The 21,444-nt window shown below is 61.1% G+C and overlaps 1 protein-coding gene across 1 annotated transcript in view; it reads right to left on the bottom strand.

The window, feature by feature from the left end:
• Positions 1 to 20,888, bottom strand: part of LOC134172387 (coronin-7-like) — a 38,882-nt gene extending 17,994 nt beyond the window's left edge. Inside the window, 10 exon segments of the mRNA XM_062635448.1 lie at positions 4,339 to 4,421; positions 4,654 to 4,740; positions 12,930 to 12,980; positions 14,053 to 14,129; positions 14,703 to 14,823; positions 14,825 to 14,887; positions 15,245 to 15,315; positions 16,973 to 17,047; positions 17,318 to 17,414; positions 20,771 to 20,888. Coding sequence (XP_062491432.1) covers positions 4,339 to 4,421; positions 4,654 to 4,740; positions 12,930 to 12,980; positions 14,053 to 14,129; positions 14,703 to 14,823; positions 14,825 to 14,887; positions 15,245 to 15,315; positions 16,973 to 17,047; positions 17,318 to 17,414; positions 20,771 to 20,830 — 785 coding nt within the window. The 5' untranslated portion in view covers positions 20,831 to 20,888.
• Between the last annotated feature and the right edge of the window lie 556 nt (positions 20,889 to 21,444).

Genomic DNA, 21,444 nt, shown 5'->3' with positions numbered 1-21,444 from the left:
GGCAGGGCTTGACAACCTGTGAGTCTCAGACCCCCACAACACCCACGGCTGCACCCCGGAAGCTCTGCGGGAGCTCAGCAGGGCTCAAAATGTGCCCTTCTAGCACCTGAGCCCCTGCAAGGTCCTGAACCCTAGCGCAAAAGCCCCCTGTGTCCTGGCAGCCCCAAGTGTGCACCAAGAGCGGCTCTGAGCGGCACATCGTGCGGCGCTGCTAATACTTGTGAGCTGAATCAGCGCTGGGGAAGGATTGCAAAACCCCATGGAATGAACCCAAAAAAAATCCCTCTTGCTATGCGATCCAGCAGGGCCGGTAATGGAGAGCCCCAGCCAGAAGCCACCGGCAGGATGGGGGGCTCAGCCAGGAGCCACAACGGGAGGAGCCTCCAGCTTCACCAGGGCAAGTCCTGCTGCCCTCAGTGCTGGCCCAGCCTGGCCAGGCGCAGGCAGCATCCTGCAGCCCAGCAGCAGCAAGCCTGGAGGTCTTTGGCCTTCAGAGAAGCATCCCTGGCTCAGGCATGGCCGCATGGAAACCAAAGCCTGGTCCTCCTGGATCCCCCAGGTCCCCACTGCCAGAGTGGAGCCCTGGGTGGGATGTGCTGCCTCAACACAGTGCTGGGGGTCCCATCCCCACTCCCTTGGGGTGACGGCAGGCGTGTGCCTGTCCCACAGCCCCATGTGCTGCCGCAAAGCGTCGGCTGCCAGGAAGAGCATGCGGAGAGGCAGAAATCCCGCTGGCTTCCTGGAAAGCTGCAGAAGCCAGGGCCAGAGTGTGCCGGTTGGCAGCGGTGGGCTGAGTCCAAGGCCCATCTGGGAGCGATTTCGATGCTGCCATCGCTTGCTGCCTTCCCGCCACACGGCCCTGCAGCACATGGCTATTTTTACACCCGTAATTACCGGGCCAGGCGGCCGCCCTGCCATTAACCCCTTTGTGCAGCTGCCCAGCGCATCTCACCCTGCAGGGATAGGTTCTCCTCTGGTGGCACCTGATGGAGTAGCCTCTCCCCTCTCCTTGTGTCTGTGGTTGCAGCCAAGTGGGAGCAGCAGGAAAAGCCCCTTCCCTGCTGATGGCAAGCAGCTGCCAGCCCAGGCATCCATGGGAAGAAGGAGCAAGGGCAGAGGTCTGCAGGGGGACAGGGATGGGGACAGGGATGGAGCTGTCCTGCCCAGGGCTCTACCTCTGAGATCTGACCACTGGAGTGGCTGTTGTCAGAGACCCCCATGACACCCAGCATGACCAAAAGGGCTGCTGAGTGTCAGGAATAAGCACTGAAGAAGTGGCATGGCCAGGCAGGGTGGGAGTAGGACTGGCCATCAAGGTACTATTACAGCTGCTGACCAGGGAGATGTGGCAGCACGATGGTGGGGACACATGCCTTGGTGGGGCTACGGGCCTTGCTGCTCAAGAGGGCTGGATCTGGTCCCCCAAGAGCCAGCTCAGTTGCAGGCTTTGTCCTGGGGCAGGGGCAGCAGGTGCCAGGGCCAAGCACCTCTGGGCAGCATCCCCGCAAAACCACCCAGGACCCTCCATGTCCTGCTTCAGCACTGGGGGAGCCACACAGCCCCAAATCCCTCTGCAAACATCCTGCTGCACCACCTCCAGCACCTCCCAGCTCTGGTGGACTTTACACCATGAAGGGCAGTGAGAGTCTGCCTGTTCCCATCTCTCAGCCCCCACCACCAGTCTGCCCCATGGGGAGCTGCCCAGTGGTGGCACACACTATGGGGACGTGGCTTCTCAGGACCTCTGCAGACCTGGTCACCTTGGCTATATCAACCCAGCCACAGCCCCAGGCTGGCCGCAGGGCAGATGGGTGAATGCCCACTGTCCCATGAGCAAGCACGCACCCCCAGCCTCCATGGGGACACTTTCAGGACACTGAAAGACACAGTGACACAAGCGAGCTGCTGCTCTCGCTGGCCCCAGCGTGTGGTGACAGCCCTGTCCCCAGGCACTGCTGTGCCAGCTGCTGGGAGCATGGCAGGGTCTGGTCACTGACCCTAAGTCGGAGCTGGTAACCCAACCCCACCGGTGCTGGTTACAATTTAGGGCAACAATAACCCATTGAGGCCCCTTCCTGACTCCAGCCCTGCTGCTCCTTGATCTAATTAAAGGGGCCTGGGGGGGAAGACAAAACCCAAGATGAAGGGAATGGCAGGTACCCAAAGGCAGCACACTGAGGACCACAGAGAGGCAACAGGGCCGCCCATGCCTCCTGCCACCAGTTCCCTTCGAGATCTGAGCATCCGAGCACAGCCCGGCACAGCTGGGGTGCTTTGAAAATGAGGTTTATGCAGTCGCAAGATTCTCACCTCCTCGGGATTTAGGATGGGGGACCCCAAAACACATTTGCTGATGTGGGGGTGAATGGGGCCAGTGCCCTCCACTCTCTGCTTCCCTCCCCATGGATGCTGGGCAGGGGCACAGCCACCCTGTGGGGTTCAGGGAGCTGTGGGCACACTGGGGGTGTCCTCCATGTTGGCACACACCGTGACCCTGCTTTGGGGTGTCACAAGGGTGTCTGGGACGCGTGGTGCCGGCTCGGCGGGCACAGGCCCCTGCGGCAGGGCGCTGTGGGGACGCAGGCTCCCCTTCCTGCCGGCCCGGCGTCAGTAATGAATGGTATGAGCTTCCTGCCCGCCCACTGATTGCTTCCTCAAAGAGCCTCAACGAGCTGCTGCTGCTGCTCCCGCTCCCGCGCAGGCTTGCGGCACGGCCGGCACCACCACACTGCCACACCATGCTCGATGCCCCACCCCGGGCACCCATGGCCATGCTGGAGATCCCCAGTGAGCACCCCAACCCCACGGCTGCTCCACCATCCCTGCGGCGCTGCATCCCTGGAGTCAGCAGCCAGCACCCTCTGCAGCAAAACTGCAGCTCCCCTGTTAGGGCAGTCCCTCCACGGGGGCCTTGGTGACCCCCAAGCCCTATCCCCCTGCTCTCATCATGGCTCCGGTGCTCCTGAGCATCACACCCCACTGGCCCCCAGTCGGAACGACTCTGCCGGAGGGAGAGCACAGCCCCTGCTCAGCACCTCTGCTCGGAGCCAACCCAAAACCCCCTCCGCCATTTGTCATCTCCATGAGATTTACAGGCAGGGAGTGGCTGGGGCTGGAAGCGCAGCTGCCTAAAAACAGCACCTCCCGCTCCTCAGCGGCTCCCGGCACGGGGGGCTCCCCGCTCACCACCACCCCGCAGCCCTTCTCTGTATGGCCCCACCATGCAGCGCAGCGCGGCAGAGCCTGGTGTGACGCGCAGGCAGCGCCCGCCAGCTGCATTCCTGGCGGCCGATAAACCCGGCAGCCAAAATAACTCCAGCCTGCACAAAGGGGCTGAGCGCAGCCTCGCGTCTGCATCCAATTTATCCAGGCTGGCTCACCCCGGCCCAGCGCTGGCAGGGAGGCCCATGCGCACAGGGAGCAAGAAGCAGCAGGGTTTGGGGTAATCCCCACTAGATTCTCCACCGGCAGCAATAAGGGACCCCAAAGCATCCCTTTGTGGCACGCTGTGTGCAGTGAGGATCCCGCACCCCTGTGCTTTGGCAGCAGCTCTGAGGAGAGCTGGTGGCACTCAGCACAGCCCTGCGAGAACTTGCCCAAACCTTCATAACCCCGTCAGGATGAAGGTTCTGCCTCCTCCTCCTCCTGTTCCCTTGCCCACACTGTGATGCCAGGCCAGCTTGCCAGGCAGTGTAGGAGAGGCCAGGCTGGGTCTAACTGGAACATTTCTCACCCCAGCAGTACCTGCAGACAGGAGACGGCTCCACCGCACCTTGACAAGGGGCACTGACCCCTTACGGCCACAAAAGCTCCTTTTCCATTTCCCCAGAGAATGCCTGGTGAGCATGGCTCTGTGGACGGACTAGCCACGGCTGGCTGGGCAGCCACCATGGCACCACAGCACAAAGTACTGCAGTCCCACTGTGAGCAGGGGGTCAGGGTCAAGCCACTTCAGCACACAGGCAGTGCCAAAGGGATTTGCTTGCCCACAGCATCTTGTTATACTGTGCCAGTTCATGCACCACCCCCAGCTAACAGCCACTCCAGACATGCCAGGGCTGTCCCCAACAGTGTAACTGCCCACCACAGCACCACAGAGCACCCATCCTATCCCAGTGCTGCTGGGGACACCTCTGTGCATCGCAAGCACTGCCACTGCCCTCCCACCCCATCCAAACGGTGCCGGGGATGGCCATGCCATTCCCAGCCTTGTCCTCAGCTTTGTGGACAAGCAGTGTTGGTGCCACCTCCCACTCCACCACTGTGCTCCCCACAGGTCTCTGACCACAGCACTCCCACTGCCCACCCTCCCATCCCGCAGTAAGTCCCCGTCCCTACCCGGGCGAGGTGTCCAGCGCCATGGTGAGCATTGCCCCGCTGAATCGCCGTGTGTCCCACAGCTTCACCTCCCGCTCCCGCATCTGCAGGGGCACAGACACGGTGTTGGTGGGCACTGGGGATATCCAGCCAGCCTCACAGCAACACCTCCTTCCGCAGCCAGCGCCCCTCCGTCCCCAGCAAGGCAAGGGGAGCTCCTGCTTTCACAGGGGACAAGACACCCAAAAAGCTCCCTGGGCCACAGCGCAGTGCCGCAGGGAGTGGGACTAGGAAATCCCATCAGTGCCAGAGCCACTTTCCCAGCGAGGACCATACCTGGCTGAACCCGATGGAGATGAGGCAATCGCTGGAGCCCATCCAGAGCAGTCGTGAGTCCTTGTTGTTCTCGTGTCCCAGGACACTCTGCAAGGCACAGGAGGCAGAGCTGTCAGTGCTGCTAGCTGCCACGCCAGGCACACTGTGTGGCACTGTGTTCACCCCCGGCTGAGCATATGGAACCCAGTGCTGGCTCCTGACTCCACCGAGGTGCTAAAGTGACAGTGCAGCGGGGACAGCCTGCAAGTGGTGAGTCCTCTGCCCCTACCCTCTGCCAGTGACAGCGTGGTTGCTTTGTGCAGTGGCTGGCCTGCTTTCTGGTGAGGAGCAGAGGGTGGCAGCAGGTAACGTCAGCGTGAGGGGGCATGGGACGGCTCCGTGGCCCTCTGGGGTTCTCCCCACACATGGTGAGGAAGCTCTGGGTCCAGTGTGCCGTGAGGAAGCTGCTCCATGCCAGCAGCCATGAGAAGAGGCTTGGCCACGGCCATGGTGACAGAGGGACTTACTTCCTTGGCTACATCGCCAGGCTCTCGAACCATGCCGAATCCCAGCAGCAGGAGCTGGATGCCCTGTGCATGTTCCGGTGCTACCAAAACACATCATAGCAAACTGAGCCTGGCTGCGCTCCCCACACCGCCCTACCCACCTGCAGCCCCTCTCCACCTCTCTGCTGTTCTCCCTGTGGGACCAGGGCCCTCCAGCCCTTGACACCACCTCATCCTGCCACTGTCACCAGCCCAGACCCTGCATTGGCCCTGGTGCCACTGTGCCGAGGACGGGAGGGGAAGAGTTACCGCGGGCCAGTGGTGGCTGCTTGTTGGCTCCCATGTGGCCCCCAGATGGGACCTGCGGTTCCTGGCGTCCCAGCAGGAGCTGGCAGCCAGCACTCACCCCACAGTGCAGCAGCGCCTGCAGCCTCCTCGCTTTCATTTGGGAAGCTCCATTAAAAGGCTGCTAACGACTTCAGAGCTGGCATGGAAAAGCAGAGGGCTCTGCCAGAGCTAAACCTGACATGGCGCTTCCACACCTCCACACAGGGGGACTCCACGTAGGTAAAGAAGGGATGGGGTGGACACAGGAGGGTGCCCACACATCCATAGCCCCAGGACGGCATGGACACACTGACCCCGGTGCCAGAGGAGCTATGTCCCGTGAGCTGTATCCCCGACAGCATGAGCACCATGCACCACTGGCCATGACTGCTCCACCACTGCGGCAGGCTGGGGCACAGAGGTACCATAGCTCCTACCTCCCCACCAGAGAAGCCCCATGTGACCAGCCTCCTCTGGTCCCAACCACGGGCCTCAGTGGAATGCCCACTCTCTGAAAAGACCCACAGCCGGGGCGGGAGAAGGCACATGGTGCCAAGCTCATCCTCCCCCTGGCTCCAGCACACAAGCCTCCTTGCCAGCACAAACATAGTGCTCGCCAGCCAGCACGGCTCACTTGGAAGATGCAGCACGGGCCAAGCCGAATCCCGGCACTCCCAGCCACAGGGCAGGATGTGGGGCAGGAGGGGCCAGTCCCCCACCTCCAATACGCTGGCATTGGAGCCGTCTCCTGGGATGGGGAAGGGCCTGGAGAAGGGAACACATCCCAGCAGCAGTGCCAAGAGGGATAGAAACCCCGGGTGCTGGGTCCAGCCCGCTCGTCGGCCAGGAGAGCACTTCTGCACCTGAGCCGTGCAGCTGTGGCAGCCAAGACTCAACAGCTGGAGATTGGATAGCCAGTGGTGCACTGCTGGTCCCCCAGCCCATCCGGTACAGCACTGGAGAGCCGTCAGTGCATGCAGCCCCTGGGGCAGGCAGCGCGGCTGGCAGAGGGCAGGGTAATGCTGCTGCTGCTCCCAGCCCTCGTGATGCCGGCTGCAGCTGAGGCCATGTTTTCTGCATTAGTTCCATCCTGGCTGAGCAGCACGTATGGCAGCAAGCATGCAGGGAGGCCAGCACTGGGGCTGGGCTGCTTTTGCTGGTGAGATCTGCTGGCACCCACGTCAAGGTGATGCTGGGAACTCCCTGTGTCCCTGGAGCAGGGGACCAGCTGCAGCCTGAGGTATGGGCATCCCTCTGGAGCTGCTCATCCCTCGGCAGGCTCAGGGGAGCCCACCAGCTCCAGGCCAGCATGCAGGGGCCAAGGAGGCCTCACAGCTCCCTGGCCACGCCAGAACAGAGGCAGCCCTGCCTCCTCCAGCCCATTGTGTGGGTCCAGCCTAGCTGGTTTTAGGCAGCCCAGGCTGGGGGGAGCTTGTGCTCCCTCCTCAGAGCCAGATCAACCGCTTGGGGAGGGTTTCCCAGCACCATCCCTCTCTTCCCATCTGGGGTACGGTGCTGGTACCCCCAAGGGTCCCCAGCCCTGCTCCTCATGCAGCCCCCGCTGCTGGCTGTGGGGGCCAGCACCGGGGAGCAGGGCTGGTGTGTGGGATGCAGCTGTTGGCAGCAGCAGTGCCGTGGCGGGGCCAGGAGCTGGTAACAGCTGCCCACAGAGAGCGACCGCCTTCGGCTCCCCGGCTGCTGGGAGAGCCCGGCACAAAGCAAACACTGCTCTGGTGCTGGGGCGATTCCCAGAACGATCTCAGCCTCGGTGGGAGCAGTTACGCTCGGCCGGGATGCAGGGGAGAGAGAGATGGAGCTGGGAGCCCATGGACCATGGGGCTGGATGGGGGGAGAGGTAGGTGGGGAAGGAGGGTCACAGCTCTGCCCCTGGCAAAGACCCTGTGGCTGGTAGGGGCCAGGACAGCCCAGCTCTGCCTGTGGCCAGCAGGCCATGGGCATGGCTAGCAGACCACGGGCATCGGACCCCAACAGACACCTCCTCCCTGTACCAAAAGGATGGGTCCATGCTCAAGGGCAAAGCCATCACTCCTTCCAAGCCCCATGAGGCTGGTGGGGTGGGCAGAAGGAAAGGCTTCCTGTGGTGCCAAGGGGGTTAACCATGGCACCAAATCCTCCTCTTTGCACAAGAATGTGAGTGATCTCCCTCTGTTACCCAATCCTAGTTACTCCAGTTGTGGCCAGGAGAGCAGCAGCCTCTTCCAAGTCGGCCCCACTTCTGGTCTCTGCCCAGAGCTCAGGGAGACCAGGAGCTGCCACCTCCCTGAAGGGATCCCAGCCACTGCACATGATGACAGTGATGCTCCAGTAGCCATCATGCTGCCAGCACTAACCCCTGACTGCTGGCAGCTGTGGGGTGTGTGTCGTAGTGGGGATGGACTGGGGTGAGCCCCCTCCTGCTTATGCTGCCTTCCCAATTCCAACGGTTCTGCCTCTCCCACCCCACTGCAGCACAGCCCCCTGCCTCCATTCAGCTCCTCCTACGCTCAGCAAAGCCAACCCAACATCCCAGAGGATGTTGCAGCCCAGCCAGGGCAGGAAGGTGAGCAGGCTCCCACCGGGACAGCCCCTACAGCTGCAGAGGCTCCCACCTTGACATGGATACCCAGGCATGGGAGCAGGACCTCCCTCCCAGGGCAAGCAAGGGGGAGGCCTGCTGGCTGGGCAGACTGCAGCACTCACCCCTCCTCTCCCGTACCTCATCTCTTTGTGCAGCCACTGGCCCCAGAAGCCCTACTATGAGGCTGTTATTAAACCCCCAAAACAACTTTACCCTCTTGAGTATGAGCCTGCAGGAGCCCCAGGTGAGGCAGCAAGCTAGGGGCTCCTGAAATGCTGTACTGGAGCCCAAGGGAAGCGAGGTGCCAACCTGCACCTCTGTGCCTACACCCTGCTGAGCTGGCAAGGCTGTTCCTAGTGTACCCAGGCAAGGATGAGCCAGTGCTCCCATGCATCTGCATCCCTCACAGCGCTGCTGGCTCATCCCCGATCCTCCTCAACTTCCCCATGTCTGCCATACCAAGCGGCATTCCTGGGAAGGACGGCCGAGGGGGAAGTAGAGCAGAGGAAATATAAACAGTGCTGTACAGCTACGCTGGGGAGCAGAAGCATGAGAGCGCCGAGCGTGCAGTGCTATAAATAGGCAGCCCAGAGCCAGGCCAACTTTTTCAAAGCTTCCCACGGTCTCCTTGGGAATGTGGGATGCTGCAGACCTTCCCTCAGCCCGGAGGAAGCCACTGCCGAGGCTGGGAGTCAGGTACCCCCAGGGTGACCCCAGCGTGGGATACTGCACTAATGGGGTTGGGGGGAAGAAGACTAAAAGTCTCCATGTCCTGATGCGCCTTCCCCCAGCCAGTGGTCCCCAGCCAGCCTAGGCTGACAGGCAAATCCTGGGCAGAGGTGACACGTTGGGGCCATGGGGTCCTGGCTGAGAGCACAGCCGGGCCACCCCAGCCTAGGTCTCCACCTTGCCTGGCATCGCCCAGCACCATGGCCACACCACACAGAGACCCATGCCATACTCTCCCACTGCAGCAGGGGCTGATGCGGCCCATGGGATAGCGGCCACAGCTTGGTAGAGGGGCTGGAGTCCCTCTCCCAGCCCTGGGGCCATGGGCAGGGGGGAGGGGGAATGAAACCCTGGCCTCGGGGGGACAGTGCAGTACTGCCCCACACCAACTCTGTTTGGAGGGCTGGAAGCCTTGGGTACTCCCAGGCACAGAGCTCTGCCCCCAGCATGGCCCATGAGGCGAGGGGAAAAAGCCACAGTGGGAACAACCCCAGAGGGACACCCTCCCAGCTGTCCCCAGGCGCCCTCAGCTCATTAGAGCAGAGCTCATTAAAACGTGAGCAGGAGCGTGCGCTCGCCCGGTGCGCAGCCGTTCCCTCGCCCCCGTCCTGCCAAAACGCCAGCGGAGGAAGTTTCTCGTGAGAACGAAGCCAGCTCCTCTCCATCCCACACTGGCCGTGCTCGGCCGCCACCCCACAGCCCAGCACCAGCGGCACCCAGCCCAGCCCCGTAATGGGAGCCAGGTGCTGGACAGATGGCAGCCCCCTCAAAGTGTGTGGGGCCAGGATGCAGCCCCTCAGCTCTGCACATCACTGGCTCCAGAGATGCACTCGGGAGACACAGCTCTGCTGCACCAAACTGGGGCATCGGCTCAACGGTGGCCATGCTGGTCACACAGCAGAGGACAGTCCCCCCAAATAGCAGCTTTCTGCCCCTGCGAACCACCCTCCTTCTTTCCAGCAGCATCTCCAAGTGGGTTTGATTGCACATCCCTGTCAGTAAATGTTTGTGGATGTACCCCCAGCAGATGTGTGTCAATTGACATTTGAATGATCTAGTATTTTCTCCCTGTACCCCCACAGACTGCCATGTGCACCCCACTTTGGGGAGCACTGCTTCAGAGGATAGGCAAGACCTCAGACCACTGTGCTGGCAGAGCACTGCATGCCTATCTTGCTCCTGCCAGCCCCAGAGAGAGGAAGCCCGGGGTCCTCTCCCCAGGCATGGATTGGTCCTCACCCATGGATTGCCAGGACCTAGAGGAGAGGGTGACCAGTAGAACAAGCAAGCAAAGATGCCACTTTAGTACCCCACACCCACCTGAATCACTGCCTGGACCCCGTCCTTGTGACCCACCTGGGACATCAACCAGGGTACAGGCACCCTGCCGGTGCTCTGAACCCCTGCTCAGCACCAAGTCCCGAGTCCCCCAACCCTGATGCACAATGCACCCAAGGGCTCGTTCCAGAGAAACATCGGGGGATGTTTTGTGGGGTTTGCGCAAGCATCACAGGGTGGGAGCCATGAAGCACTGAGCCCCTGTGGAGCCAAAGCCACAAGGGAGAGGATGTGACTTCCTTCCAGTGAGAGGGTCAAGGCAAGGAGGGTGACTACCGGCACCCACGGGAAGGGAGGGCAGGCTGTGGCCAGGCCAGTGTGGCCTTGGGAGGGGACAAGGCAGAGGACAGGACTTACAGGACTTCTCTGGAAGGAGCCAGATCCAGCCAGGCATGGGAGTGTGGCTGCTCGGGGCGAGGCACATAGGACCTGCTGTACCAAAGGTGTGGCCCTGGCATCTCCACCACCAGTTTAGGAGCACCAAGGAGGCATGCTGAGCAGCAACAGAGTGCAAGCACAGCCTTAATGCTTACAAAGAAGCTGCTGCTATTGCAGCTCCCTGCTCCATCCCAGACACAGCAAAGAGGGACTGTGGGTCCAGCAGAATGAGGCCACTGCTTTCCCAAGGGAAATCATGGCCTCGGTTACGTACTGGGCACCCCATGGGGTCAGCCAGGCCTCAGCCACGCCGCTCTCGCTGCGTCACACACTCCTGCCCACTGCTGGGATGTGCTCAAAATAGCTGCTACGGACGTAGCCAGGAAGAGGGGGTCAGGCCCCACCAGGGGCACAGCCCTAGGTACAGGCAGCCTGCCAGTGACCCTCCTCACCACCAGTCCTTGGTCCCCAGCCCCATGCGTGCTGCATCTGTGAGACCCAGGAGCAGCACATTGCACACCATGGCCATGACCCATCCTCCCTGAGGCTTCTATTTTAGCTCCTTCTCATCTTTTTTCTCCTGCTCTAACCAAAGGAACAGTTTAATGAGCCAGGCTTGGCAAATTAAGAAAACCAGCCAGACAAACAGCCCTGGGCTGAGGCCGGCTTTGGCACCATGTGCCCAAGGGGACCAGGGTGAGTGAGCCCGAGCCCTTCACCTGCTCCAGAGGAAACCCAGCCTGTGGTGCTGACGGGCCAGCCCAGCTGGAAATCCCATCACACTGCTCACCTCTCTCACCACTGCAAAAAAAAATGGCAACTTCAAAGCCTCACAAGGTGCTGGCGCTGCATGGCAGCCCAGGCATCACCCGGTTTTGTAACCGTGCTGGCCCCAGGGAGAAGAAGCCTTTCCAAATAACCCGGCCCTCAGGCAACCGGGGAAAGAAGAAAAAACAGAACACAGGGGTGTTATTGCTCCTGGCTAAGTAAGCCCTATGCAAACTTCCAGAAGATTTATGGCATTTTAAAGTTTTCCCCTTCAGCACAGTACTTCTCCAAGACTAAACATCTTCATCAATTCTCAGCTGGCCAGGGTTAGGGCTGTGGCGCGGCAGCACTTGGCCACAGCAGCGAAGGTGCATATTTCTCTTGGCAAAGCCAGAGCACCGGCCCCGGGCTGGATCAGACGGCAGTGGAGGGAAGTGAGCTGCCTGTTTTGAACAGCCATCATCATTCACACGTTATTTTTAATAGCTCAGCGAGACAGAGTCCACCCTCCCCAGGAGACTTGGCTCAAGCCCATCGTGCTCACAGCTTCACTGAAATGCTGTTATACAAGCAGACAGGTCTGGCAGGGGGAAAAGCTGGGGTAGGCAAGGCAGGAGCACTGCTTGAGGCCACTGGTGGACAGGAGCAGGATGAATCTGGGAGCAGAGACCAGGACCTTCCATCTACACTAAATGGTACCCACAGCAGGGAGCATCATGGGGCCCACTTGAGGGCTGGGAGCACTTTTTCATGGCTCGCTTGCATGTGTAACCACTGGGTTTATACTAATACATAGTGTTGTGGTATTTGTAAGTCTGCCTGAAGGGTCAAGGCACTGCTTGTACCTGCAAAAAGCACCCAGGGGCCTTAAGGGATCTCAGCACCCAAGCAACCAGCAGCAGGAGAGTGCCGGTACAGTGCTGGAGCACCAGCTTCCTCCAGTTGGTGTCCAGTATTACCACCATGCCCAAGCACAGACAGTGGAGGACATCAGCTGAGCCCACAGACACACATATGGCAGTAGCAGGAGAGACGCAAGGAGTAGCAGAGCCTGCTGCAGCCACTTCACCCTGCTCTCCGCTGCATCCCTCCCCTCCCAGAGGCTTCCAGCCCCTTCTGCAGTGAGGGATAGCAGCCACTGGCAGCCAGAGCTCCCAAGCCACAGGAACCTCTAATAAGAGGCTATTTAAACTCGACATCAAGGTTTAAGTCCTCTACTTATTTCCTACTCACTGTTATTTGCTGACCTGTGCAGATCCAGCTGCCCAGCCCTCACCCTTGGCAGGTCCTCATCCCTGAGAGCCTTTTGCACAGCAGCATGGAGCTGAGGAGTCCTCAGGCCCACCACAGCTCTTGTGCTCCTGGGGCTGGGGAGTGCTGTCGCCCACAGGCAGACAGCCCCAGCCAGCAATGTGCCAGTGTGGTGGGGAAGCTCACTGGCCTGGATGGGAGGACAAGGGTGCCCCGTGCTAAACCTCACCAGGGCTGAGGAGCAGAGCAAACAACCACATTCTTCCTGCCCTCAGCTCCTGTGACTGCATTACCACTGGGGCCTCTCCTGAGCTGTGCCAGAGCTGGGAGAATGGCCCCAAAGCCCACCCCTCAGCAGGCAGTGGGCACCCAGGTCAGGCTGCCTGCACCATGTCACCCAGCACACCCGGGAAGGACAGTACCTGGGAAGCAGCTGGGCTGACTCGTGGGTCAAAGATCCGCAGTTTCTTGTCCTATACAGATAAAAAGAAAACAGAGGAGGGTTAAGGACCCTGGGGCCAGGGAGATGTCAAGCAGGGCTAGGCAGGGGGCTGGAGTGCGCAGTTTCCTTCCTGCCCATCATCTTCCTGCGTGCAGTGCTTGCCCTTGTGCATGACTTGTAGAGTGTCCTCCAGATCCTGCCCCACACCATGGGCAGGGGCATACCCCCAGGATCCCTCCCAGCATCACAAGGAACCTAATACCCTCAAAACTGCCCCCAGAGAAGGGGAGAGCCCCAAAAGTAGAGCCAGGGCTGGAGCCCAACCCTTGGATTCATCCTGCCAGTGCTCCCCAGCATCCTACAAGCAGGAGAACAAGCCCTCTCCTGCCTGGCACCCCACAGTCAAATAAGGCATGGAATGCCCTTTGGAAAGGGCTAGCTGGGGTGCAGAGGCAGACAAAATGCCGTTTAGGGAGCACACAGTGTGTCTACTAGACCCACACAGCATGGCACGGCTCAGGGGCTGACCTGCATCTCAGATGCCATAGCCTTGGGGTTTCAGCCGCTGTGCTCAGCCTGCACACTTGGTGCAGAGCTCCAACTGCTCACTTAGCCCGCACACTCCGTCTGTGCGCTTGGCCAGCCTCCATGCTCCGTGATGGGCTCAGCCTCTACATTTAGCCTCCACCCTGGACACAGGGAGACAACCGCTCGCTCAGCCCGCAGCCTTGGTCTGCACGCTCGGCCAGGCTTGCACACTTGGAACTGCTCACCCGGCTTCTGCGCACGGCCGGGGGGGCGTCAGCTTGCCTGGCTGCACGCTCAGCCTGCACACTTCGCACAGGAGAGACGCTGCTCGCTCACGCCATTTGCTTGCTCTGCCTGCACGCTCGCTCTGCGCTCGGCCTGGGAGCCGGCACCCCCGGCCTCCGTGCAGGGCCTGCGCACAACCGTGTCCGGCAGGGCGCTGGCAGCGAGCAGCAGGCGCCATCTAGCGCTCTCGTCCGCCTTGGCTCCGGCGCCGCTCACTGACGCCATTACTGCGTGTTTCTCCCCAGAACGGGATCCCCGTGTGCCCCCGCGCCCCCATGCGAGCCGCTCACCTTGCAGGAGGTGCCGAGCAGGCGGCCGTCTCGCTTCCACGCCAGGCTCTGCAGCTGGTCCTCGTGTGAGTCCAGCACTGTGGGAGGAAAGCGGGCTCAGGGCTGGGGTCAGACGGGGTCCCTCCAGCGGACAAGGCAGGCGTATGGCAGGAGCCATTGCGCTTCCTCCATGAGCACTTCCCAGGGGAAATGACCTGGCTTTTCCCAAAGGGCTGGTGGCAGCCAGAGCCAGGGAATGCTGTGTCCATGCACGCAGCATCCCCACACCGCTGGCAGCTAGATAGGAAGGGGAAAGCCACAGGGCACTTGCACCCCTGTGCTGCCACCCAGCTTCCTCTCCCCATCCAGTTACCTGAGGTCTGAGCAAGGCTGGTCAGCAACAGCCCACGGAATCTGCACTGGGACATACAGGGAGAGGGACCTGTCACCCAAGGGGATTCCCAGCAAAGCTGCTACATAGGAGCCTTTTACACTGCTGCATCAGAGCATAGGGGCACCCACGTACACACACAAAGAGCTGTGGTGGTCCCTGCCCAAAAAGCCACCCATGCTGCCTGTTTGGTGACATTGAGGTCCAGATTTGAGCCCGTGTACCAGCACGGTGGAGAAACTCATTGCAGGGAGGAACTGGCAGGCACAGCCATGCCTACCTGTCAGCAGCTGCTGCTGCTCCATGTCCCAGATGGTGACTCTCTTCCCTGTGCCACTGGCCAGGACGCCATCCGCTGTCGGGTGAAACTGCAGCATGTCCACTGGGCCCCCCCCCGGGCCCCAGGGTCAGTCCCACATCGCTGGGTATGTCCTGGCCGCTCTGGGGCAGGCGCCACACCTTAACCTGCAGCACCAGGGAGAGGAGGGTCAGTCCCTTGGCAGAAGAGCCAGATCCTGCTGGGTGCCAGCAGCGTTCGACCTGGGCTTGCTGCTCTTCCAGGCTCTGGTCCCTGCAGACACCAGGTGACCCCACACCACAGTTCATTGGGATCAGAGTTGTGGGAATCCCAGGTGGGAGAGGGCTGATCTCTGCCTGACACCATCTGCCCTGGCCCCCACAGCCTGGGGACATCTCGCACCTGGCACCCTCCTCCCCAGGCTCCTCTTATTCTGATCACTCAGGCTCTATCACCCCTGGATGAATCCCAGAGACGTGCCAGGGAGCACAGCATGTCCCCTTGGGAGCCCTGGTACCACTCACCATCTCATCTGCAGAGCCAGTAGCCAGGAGGAGCTGATCGAAGGGTGAGAAATCAAAGTCTGTCACCACATCTGGAAAGAGAAGGGCAGAAGTTTGTCCTCACTTGACCCCTGCAGACAGCATCTCTGCCACCTCTACTCTTCCCCAGCCTCTTTTCACATACACACATTGCATACAGGAACAGGCAGCTGGGGTCAGATACAGCCCCATCAGGGCATGTTGGAGTAGCTCAGCTTTGTTGTGAAAGCTTGAGCCCCTCCACACTGTCCGTCAGGATCTGACACCCCTTTGGCAGTCAATGGGAGCCCTGAAGGGTAACACTGCGCAACTGCATTTCCCTGTGTAGCCCACCACCACCCCAGTTTGGCCCTGATTTCAGGACAGACATCTCCAGAAGGCACAGGGAGAATCAGGAACAGCACAAAGCGTCTGTGCTGGCCCAGACACCGGCGAGTGAGGCCACGGGCAGCTGGGGCTGTGCTGGTAACAAAGCTCCCTTTGTAGCACCCGGCCCAGCGTGCCGATGGTGGGGAAGCTCCTCGCAGAGCCCCGTGGGAGAAAGGCTGACACCAGCAGCAGCAGCCCCTCAGACGCATTTGGCACGCTCTGGGAAGTAGGTCACTGTGTACTTTCCTGCTTCCAGGAGGTTGCTGAGAGACAGGCCCAGGAGGCAGGAAAAGCAAGCAGCGAGCTCTGCTGTATTTGCCCCAGGAGGAGAAAGAAATGCTTCCCCCGCTTTGGAGGCATTGCTCTGGCACAGCCGGCTTCAAAGGGCTCCTGTTACATCCCATTAAGCAGCTGTTAATGCCTCGCAGGCTGCCCATGCACCCCTCCATGTCCCCGGCAGCAGCAGAGCTAGCTGACACACTGCCGGTGCCCAGCGCAGTGCCGCTGAGGCAGGGATGGAGCCAGATGGGGATAGCACAGGCTGGGCATGACACAGTCCTGCAGCCGTGCCAAGGCACAGCATGCAGGAGCACAGTGCTGGGACTGACTCCCATTTTGCTGTTCTGGTGCAGTTCTGGGGTAGCGGGTGACCAGTGCCACGAGGCTGGCACTGCTGCTCTGATGATGGGAGAGGGGTACGTGGAGCACCCCAACACTCCTTCCCCATGCCCAGGCAGGAAGCAGAGCCCTCCACTCTGCAGTATGCACCCCTCTGACAGTGGTAATGCTGCCAGCACCTCTTCCCCTGCAGCACTCACTCTGCCCGCATCAGAGCTGCTCAAGGCCACGTAGCCTCTGGTCCAGCCTGTTCATCCTGTCACTAGGGCCAGGTACACCCACAGTGATGCCAGCTCCTCCACCAGCCTGGCACTGGATGTACTGGGAACTTCAGGGTGTGCAATGAGTAACATGGGAAGGGTGTGCTAGAGGAAGAGCATGAGCAAGAGCTACATGTCCAAACCTCACTGCAGCTTGAAAGATGAAGGGATGCAGATCAATTTGGCTCCTTAGCAAAAGTCCAGCCTGGCAGAGTCCCACGTGGTCAGCATGGCTGCAGCCAACTTGTGCCTCACACACAAGTGAGACTTCTCAGGGTCTCCCTGCCTGTGGGTGATGGTCCCTAGGAACTCCAGCAGTTCTCCCAGCTCCTTGCCTGGGAGACAGCCCAACACAGCATCCTGGACTAGGACTCAGCACCCAAGCGCCTCCACACAGCTTCACACAGAGCACAGTGGAGGCATGGGGACAAAACAATCCAAGGCCAGCAGCCACCCAGCTCACCTGAGTGGCAGCACAGCTGAGACACAGTCCTCTTGCCTCCATCCTCGCACTCCAGTGGCACGATGCCCAGCACACCTGCAGGGATGATGCAGGAGCAGGTCACCAGCTGCCTGCCAGCCTGCCCACAAGGAGCCCCCCAGTCTGGGACACAGCGGGGGCACCCAGCTTTGCAACGCAAGCCAGGATGTGTGGGATTGTCAGCACCTTTGTAGGAACTCAGGGGAAGCTTCCTCCACATGCCCTCATGCCTTCTGGGGTCTGTGGGGCTGACCCATCACCCAGAGCCCAACGCAAATCCATCCCACACCCCCAGGCACACTGGGCATCCTTTCCCTCATGCCTCACCTGATGCCTCAGCATTGAATGCAATCCAACAGCAGCTGGCCTTCACGTTGTTCCCATAGGATGTGACGGAGCCCGCTCGGATACCCCCGATCCAGGCCTGGAATGGAGAGGGAAAAACCATGTCAGGAGATGCTTCTGTTTTGGAGGGAGCCAATGCCATGGCTGGAGCATGGTGGAGGGAAGATGAAGCATCAGGATTGCATTGCTGGAGACCCTCAACACCACCAGAGCTCCCACGCCAATGGGCCTGGCACTACCTGGAGGCTGGCAACACCAGTGGGATTGTGCTGATGGCGCATCTGTAGAGCCCTGTCCTATGGGACGGCCAGGGCCACAAGGCTACTTATGCTCTCTGCATAGAAGTGCAGCCCCTCAGAGGGGCTGGAGGCTTCTGGGCCAGCTTTGCCAGGAATGGGAAGCACAAACATCCCAGTTCTCAGTGCTGCTTCTCCCTGTCCCAGCCCTGGGCCCTCCCATGATGGGAAGGGCTCAGGGGACTCTATGATAAACTGATGTCAGGGAATTTGGGATTGGACAAAGGCTCTTGGGCTGTGAAGCACCACAGGATCAGGCTGTGGCTGACCAAGGGAGAGCAATGCCTCCAGCAGCATGCTTCCCACATGGACACACAAGCAAGGAACTTCATTACAGCTCCAAAACCAAAATCCTCCTTTGCAGTGGTTTCCACTACTACCCCACAGCCAAGCACGGCACTGGGATGCCAGACCCGCTCTGGGTGATACAGACACCTGGTCTCAAGTGGCCACCAGGACCAGGAGCTCCGAGGCACACTTAGGGCCAAGTCCAACCCTCAAGCAAAGGCGGGTGTTGTACAGCTGCCACCATACCTGTAGGCGCACCAGCACCCACCAGCATCACACAGAGGTGCATTGGGTGTCTGGAGTGGTAGATAGTTCACAAACAGGGCAGAGCCCTGTGCAGGAATGGGAGCTGCATATGCAGCCCCAAAAGGACTGAGAACTGAGTTTCCTCTCCTTGCACAGTTTCCTTTTGACAGAGAGAAGCAGTTCCTGCAGCACTTCCTCTAGTCCTTGTCACAGCAGCCTGCTCAATTGAAGACCTGTTAACCCTTCTCCTGCCAAAGGTGGGTTCCTCTCCCTTTATCCATCAGATGGCAGGGGGCTCCAGTGAGGAACTGGAACATGTCTGTAGCTTGACCAAACCCCAGGAGGAAGGGTCCTGCAATCTGCATCCAGTCATGGTCCCTCAGCAAGGGGGTACACCAGCCACATCCAGAGTACCACACAGGACCCCTGCAGCAAGGTCAGAGGCACCACTGAGCTGGCCCATTGCAGCCCCACAACAACGCTGCAGGCAGGCAGAAGCCCTCAGGGAAGCGATCCCCTCCATAGAGTGCCAGGGCAGCCAGTGAAGCATATGGTACATTCCTGGCTACGCCCCTGCAAGCTTTCAGGGCACCTCTGCCAGCAGAGCCCTGCAGACACTGCCTGAAGGGGAGAAGCAACTCAGATGTGATCCTTCGTGTTTACACTGCACTTCCTTATCCGGCCAGGTCAAGTGTCTGCCTCCATAAACAAGCTGCTCAGGCAGACACGAACAATGCTTCCTGCTGTGACACCCAAGATGGGTTTGGAGAGGATACATCCATCTCCCACCTCCTGCCCCACAGAGCTGGGTAGTGGCCTCGCTTCCCAGGGATATGTTTCACACCTGGGTGGGAAATGCCTTTTGGAAAGGCCACCGCCTGTGTGCCAAGCCTGTTGGGAGCTGCTGGGGATGGAACAGCTGCCTGCCCAACATGCTGGGGTGAGAGCACACCGTCTCCTGGTGTCCTGCAGAGCTCCCTCACCACGGGCAGTGACACAGGCAGCAGTGATGGGGACGTCCCTGCATGGGGGAAGCCATAAACCCCCCTGGCCACGCACTCAGCACACACCCCCCCCCACGCACACACACTCCCCAAGCCGGCTGTCGGCAGCAGCTCGTCTGCACCCTGAGGTTCACAGCCAAATGCTCGTCTGGCTGAGTGTGACCTGCCACCTGCTCTGCAGACACACACACACAGGCCGACATGCCAAGGGAATGGTGGGATGCTGGAGGCTGGGCACAACGGTGAGGCCACCACATCCCCTCCTACAGCCTGGCACAAGGACAGCCTGGCCAGGAAGTGACAGGGAAGAGCACTGACATCCAGGGGCTGTGAGATGAACATTTTGGTGGCCCTAAATTCTTTTTAAAGGTAGCAAATCATGATACTTTTTAGGAGCACCACCCATCCAGCCTGAGCCCTCCACTTCTGGCCATGTGGCCTACGATGAAGGGCTGCAGCTTCCCACACCTGTGTGCCACCCTGGCATGACTGGTAACTGCAGCAGCCATGCTGCACCTGGCCCATGCCATCCCTTCGCCATGTGGACCATCCCTGGCAGAGACTCTGCTCCAGTTGTGCCAGGCTGGGAACCACCACCTGCCTCCGCTGCAGCAGAGCAGCAGCACCTTGCTTACAGCCACAGTGCTGTAGAGATGCTCGGTGAAGGGTGTCTGGCTCAGGGCTACGTGTCCTCGTAACGCTTCCCAATGTGGCTCACCTGGATCAACCCACCCTGACCCAGCCTCTTAGCCCCTGCTCTGCTGAACCTGCAGAGGACAGGGATCTGGGAGAGCACCCTGGCAGTACTACCCGCTGCCACCATGCACTGAGGTGGATCACAAGGCTCGGCACAGTAGGGGATGGTTATTTGTGGGACAGAGACCAGAGCCAGGCCCAATATAGCCCTGTGCTGCCCAGAGAAACCCACCAGACCTGCCTGGCCTCAGCAGTACCAGGCTCCACAGCTCACAGGCTGGGCGACGGAGCTCAGCACCTTCCTGTGGGGCCCAAGGCTTCCTCTTTGCCTGCGGAAGCAGGGTGGCAAGAGCAGGGCCCAGGTTTCACACTCAGAGTGCTCACTTCCCTGGCTGGCCATGGGCAAGCCAACGTTGCAGGGAGGGCCGAGCACAGGCAAGGCAGCAAGCCGAGCTGGGACAGCAGGCAGGCCGAACCACGGCCAACCACCTGTGCCAGCTGTGCCCAGTGGCAGAGTGGCACAGCCTGGCTCACTGCACCGCGGTATGGGGACCCTGAGGCAGTGGCACTGGCTGCACCGGAGCAGCTCCCGGCTGGGCGGGCTGCACTGGGAGAGGGCCGGGGTTCCCCATCAGCACCGGCTGCAGAGCACTCCATGACACTGAGACGACGCCAGCGCCGGAGCGGGAGGTGGCGGCTGCCAGGGAGAGGCCGCCCGGGTGATGCTGCGGCGTCGCTGCCGGGCACCGGGCGGGGAACCCGGGCACGGCCCCGCTATACCGGCGGTGCCGTAGCAGCGGGACCCGGAGCCGCGCCCGATCGGGGCGGAACCGCAGGGGCTGGTGCTGTCCCGCTGCCCTCGCCCCCCCAGTACCGATCGGCGGGAAGCGCCCCGCGGTGCTCACCTCCCTGCGAGGCAGCCGGGCCTCCGTGTGCCGGAACTTGGACGCCTTGAAGCGGCTCATGGTGCTCCGGCCGCACCGCACCGCACAGCGCCTTGCCCAGCCTTGCCCAGCCCAGCCGGGCCGCGCTGATCCGCCCACCCCAAGGCCCCGCCCACAGCCACGCCCTTGTCATTGAGCTCCGCCTCCCGCGGTGGAGTCGGTGTTTCCGCAGCCAGTGCCCAGAGCAGGCTTGTGTAGCCGGTGTCTGTCGGCATGAGCCTGGCTGCCCTAGACCGGCCCATGGGGACGGACTGACCCCGCCGAACTCCCCGTCTTTGTCTCCCCCTGCCCCGGTCTCCTTAGCGCGGCGCCCGGCCTGCCCTTCGCTTGGTACAGCGACCCCGACCACCCACCCCCTCCCGTAGGGCTGCCACGCAGAGGACCCTCCGGGGGTTCCCCTCCGCGGCGGCTACACCACTGCGGCCACCGGGCACCGCGTATGCGGCCACCGGGCACCGCGTATGCAGACCCAGGGACGGCCCCAGCGTGGCGGAGGAACGAGGCTATTGCGCAGGGGCGCTGCTCATCCCGCTCAGTGTGTGCCGCCGGTGGCGCAGGCGGAAGGTGGCGGTGGCCTTTCGTGTTCCCGAAGGGAGCAAAGCGGAAGGCGAGGGAAGAGTAGAGCATATAATTGG

The sequence above is a fragment of the Pezoporus occidentalis genome, unplaced genomic scaffold (assembly GCF_034315485.1).
Source record: "Pezoporus occidentalis ecotype Australia unplaced genomic scaffold, CSIRO_AGI_Poc_V1 ctg113, whole genome shotgun sequence".
NCBI classification, from domain to species: Eukaryota; Metazoa; Chordata; class Aves; order Psittaciformes; family Psittacidae; genus Pezoporus; species Pezoporus occidentalis.
The sequence above is the reverse complement of the archived record's forward strand: the minus strand, read 5'-3'. Positions and strand labels throughout refer to the sequence as shown.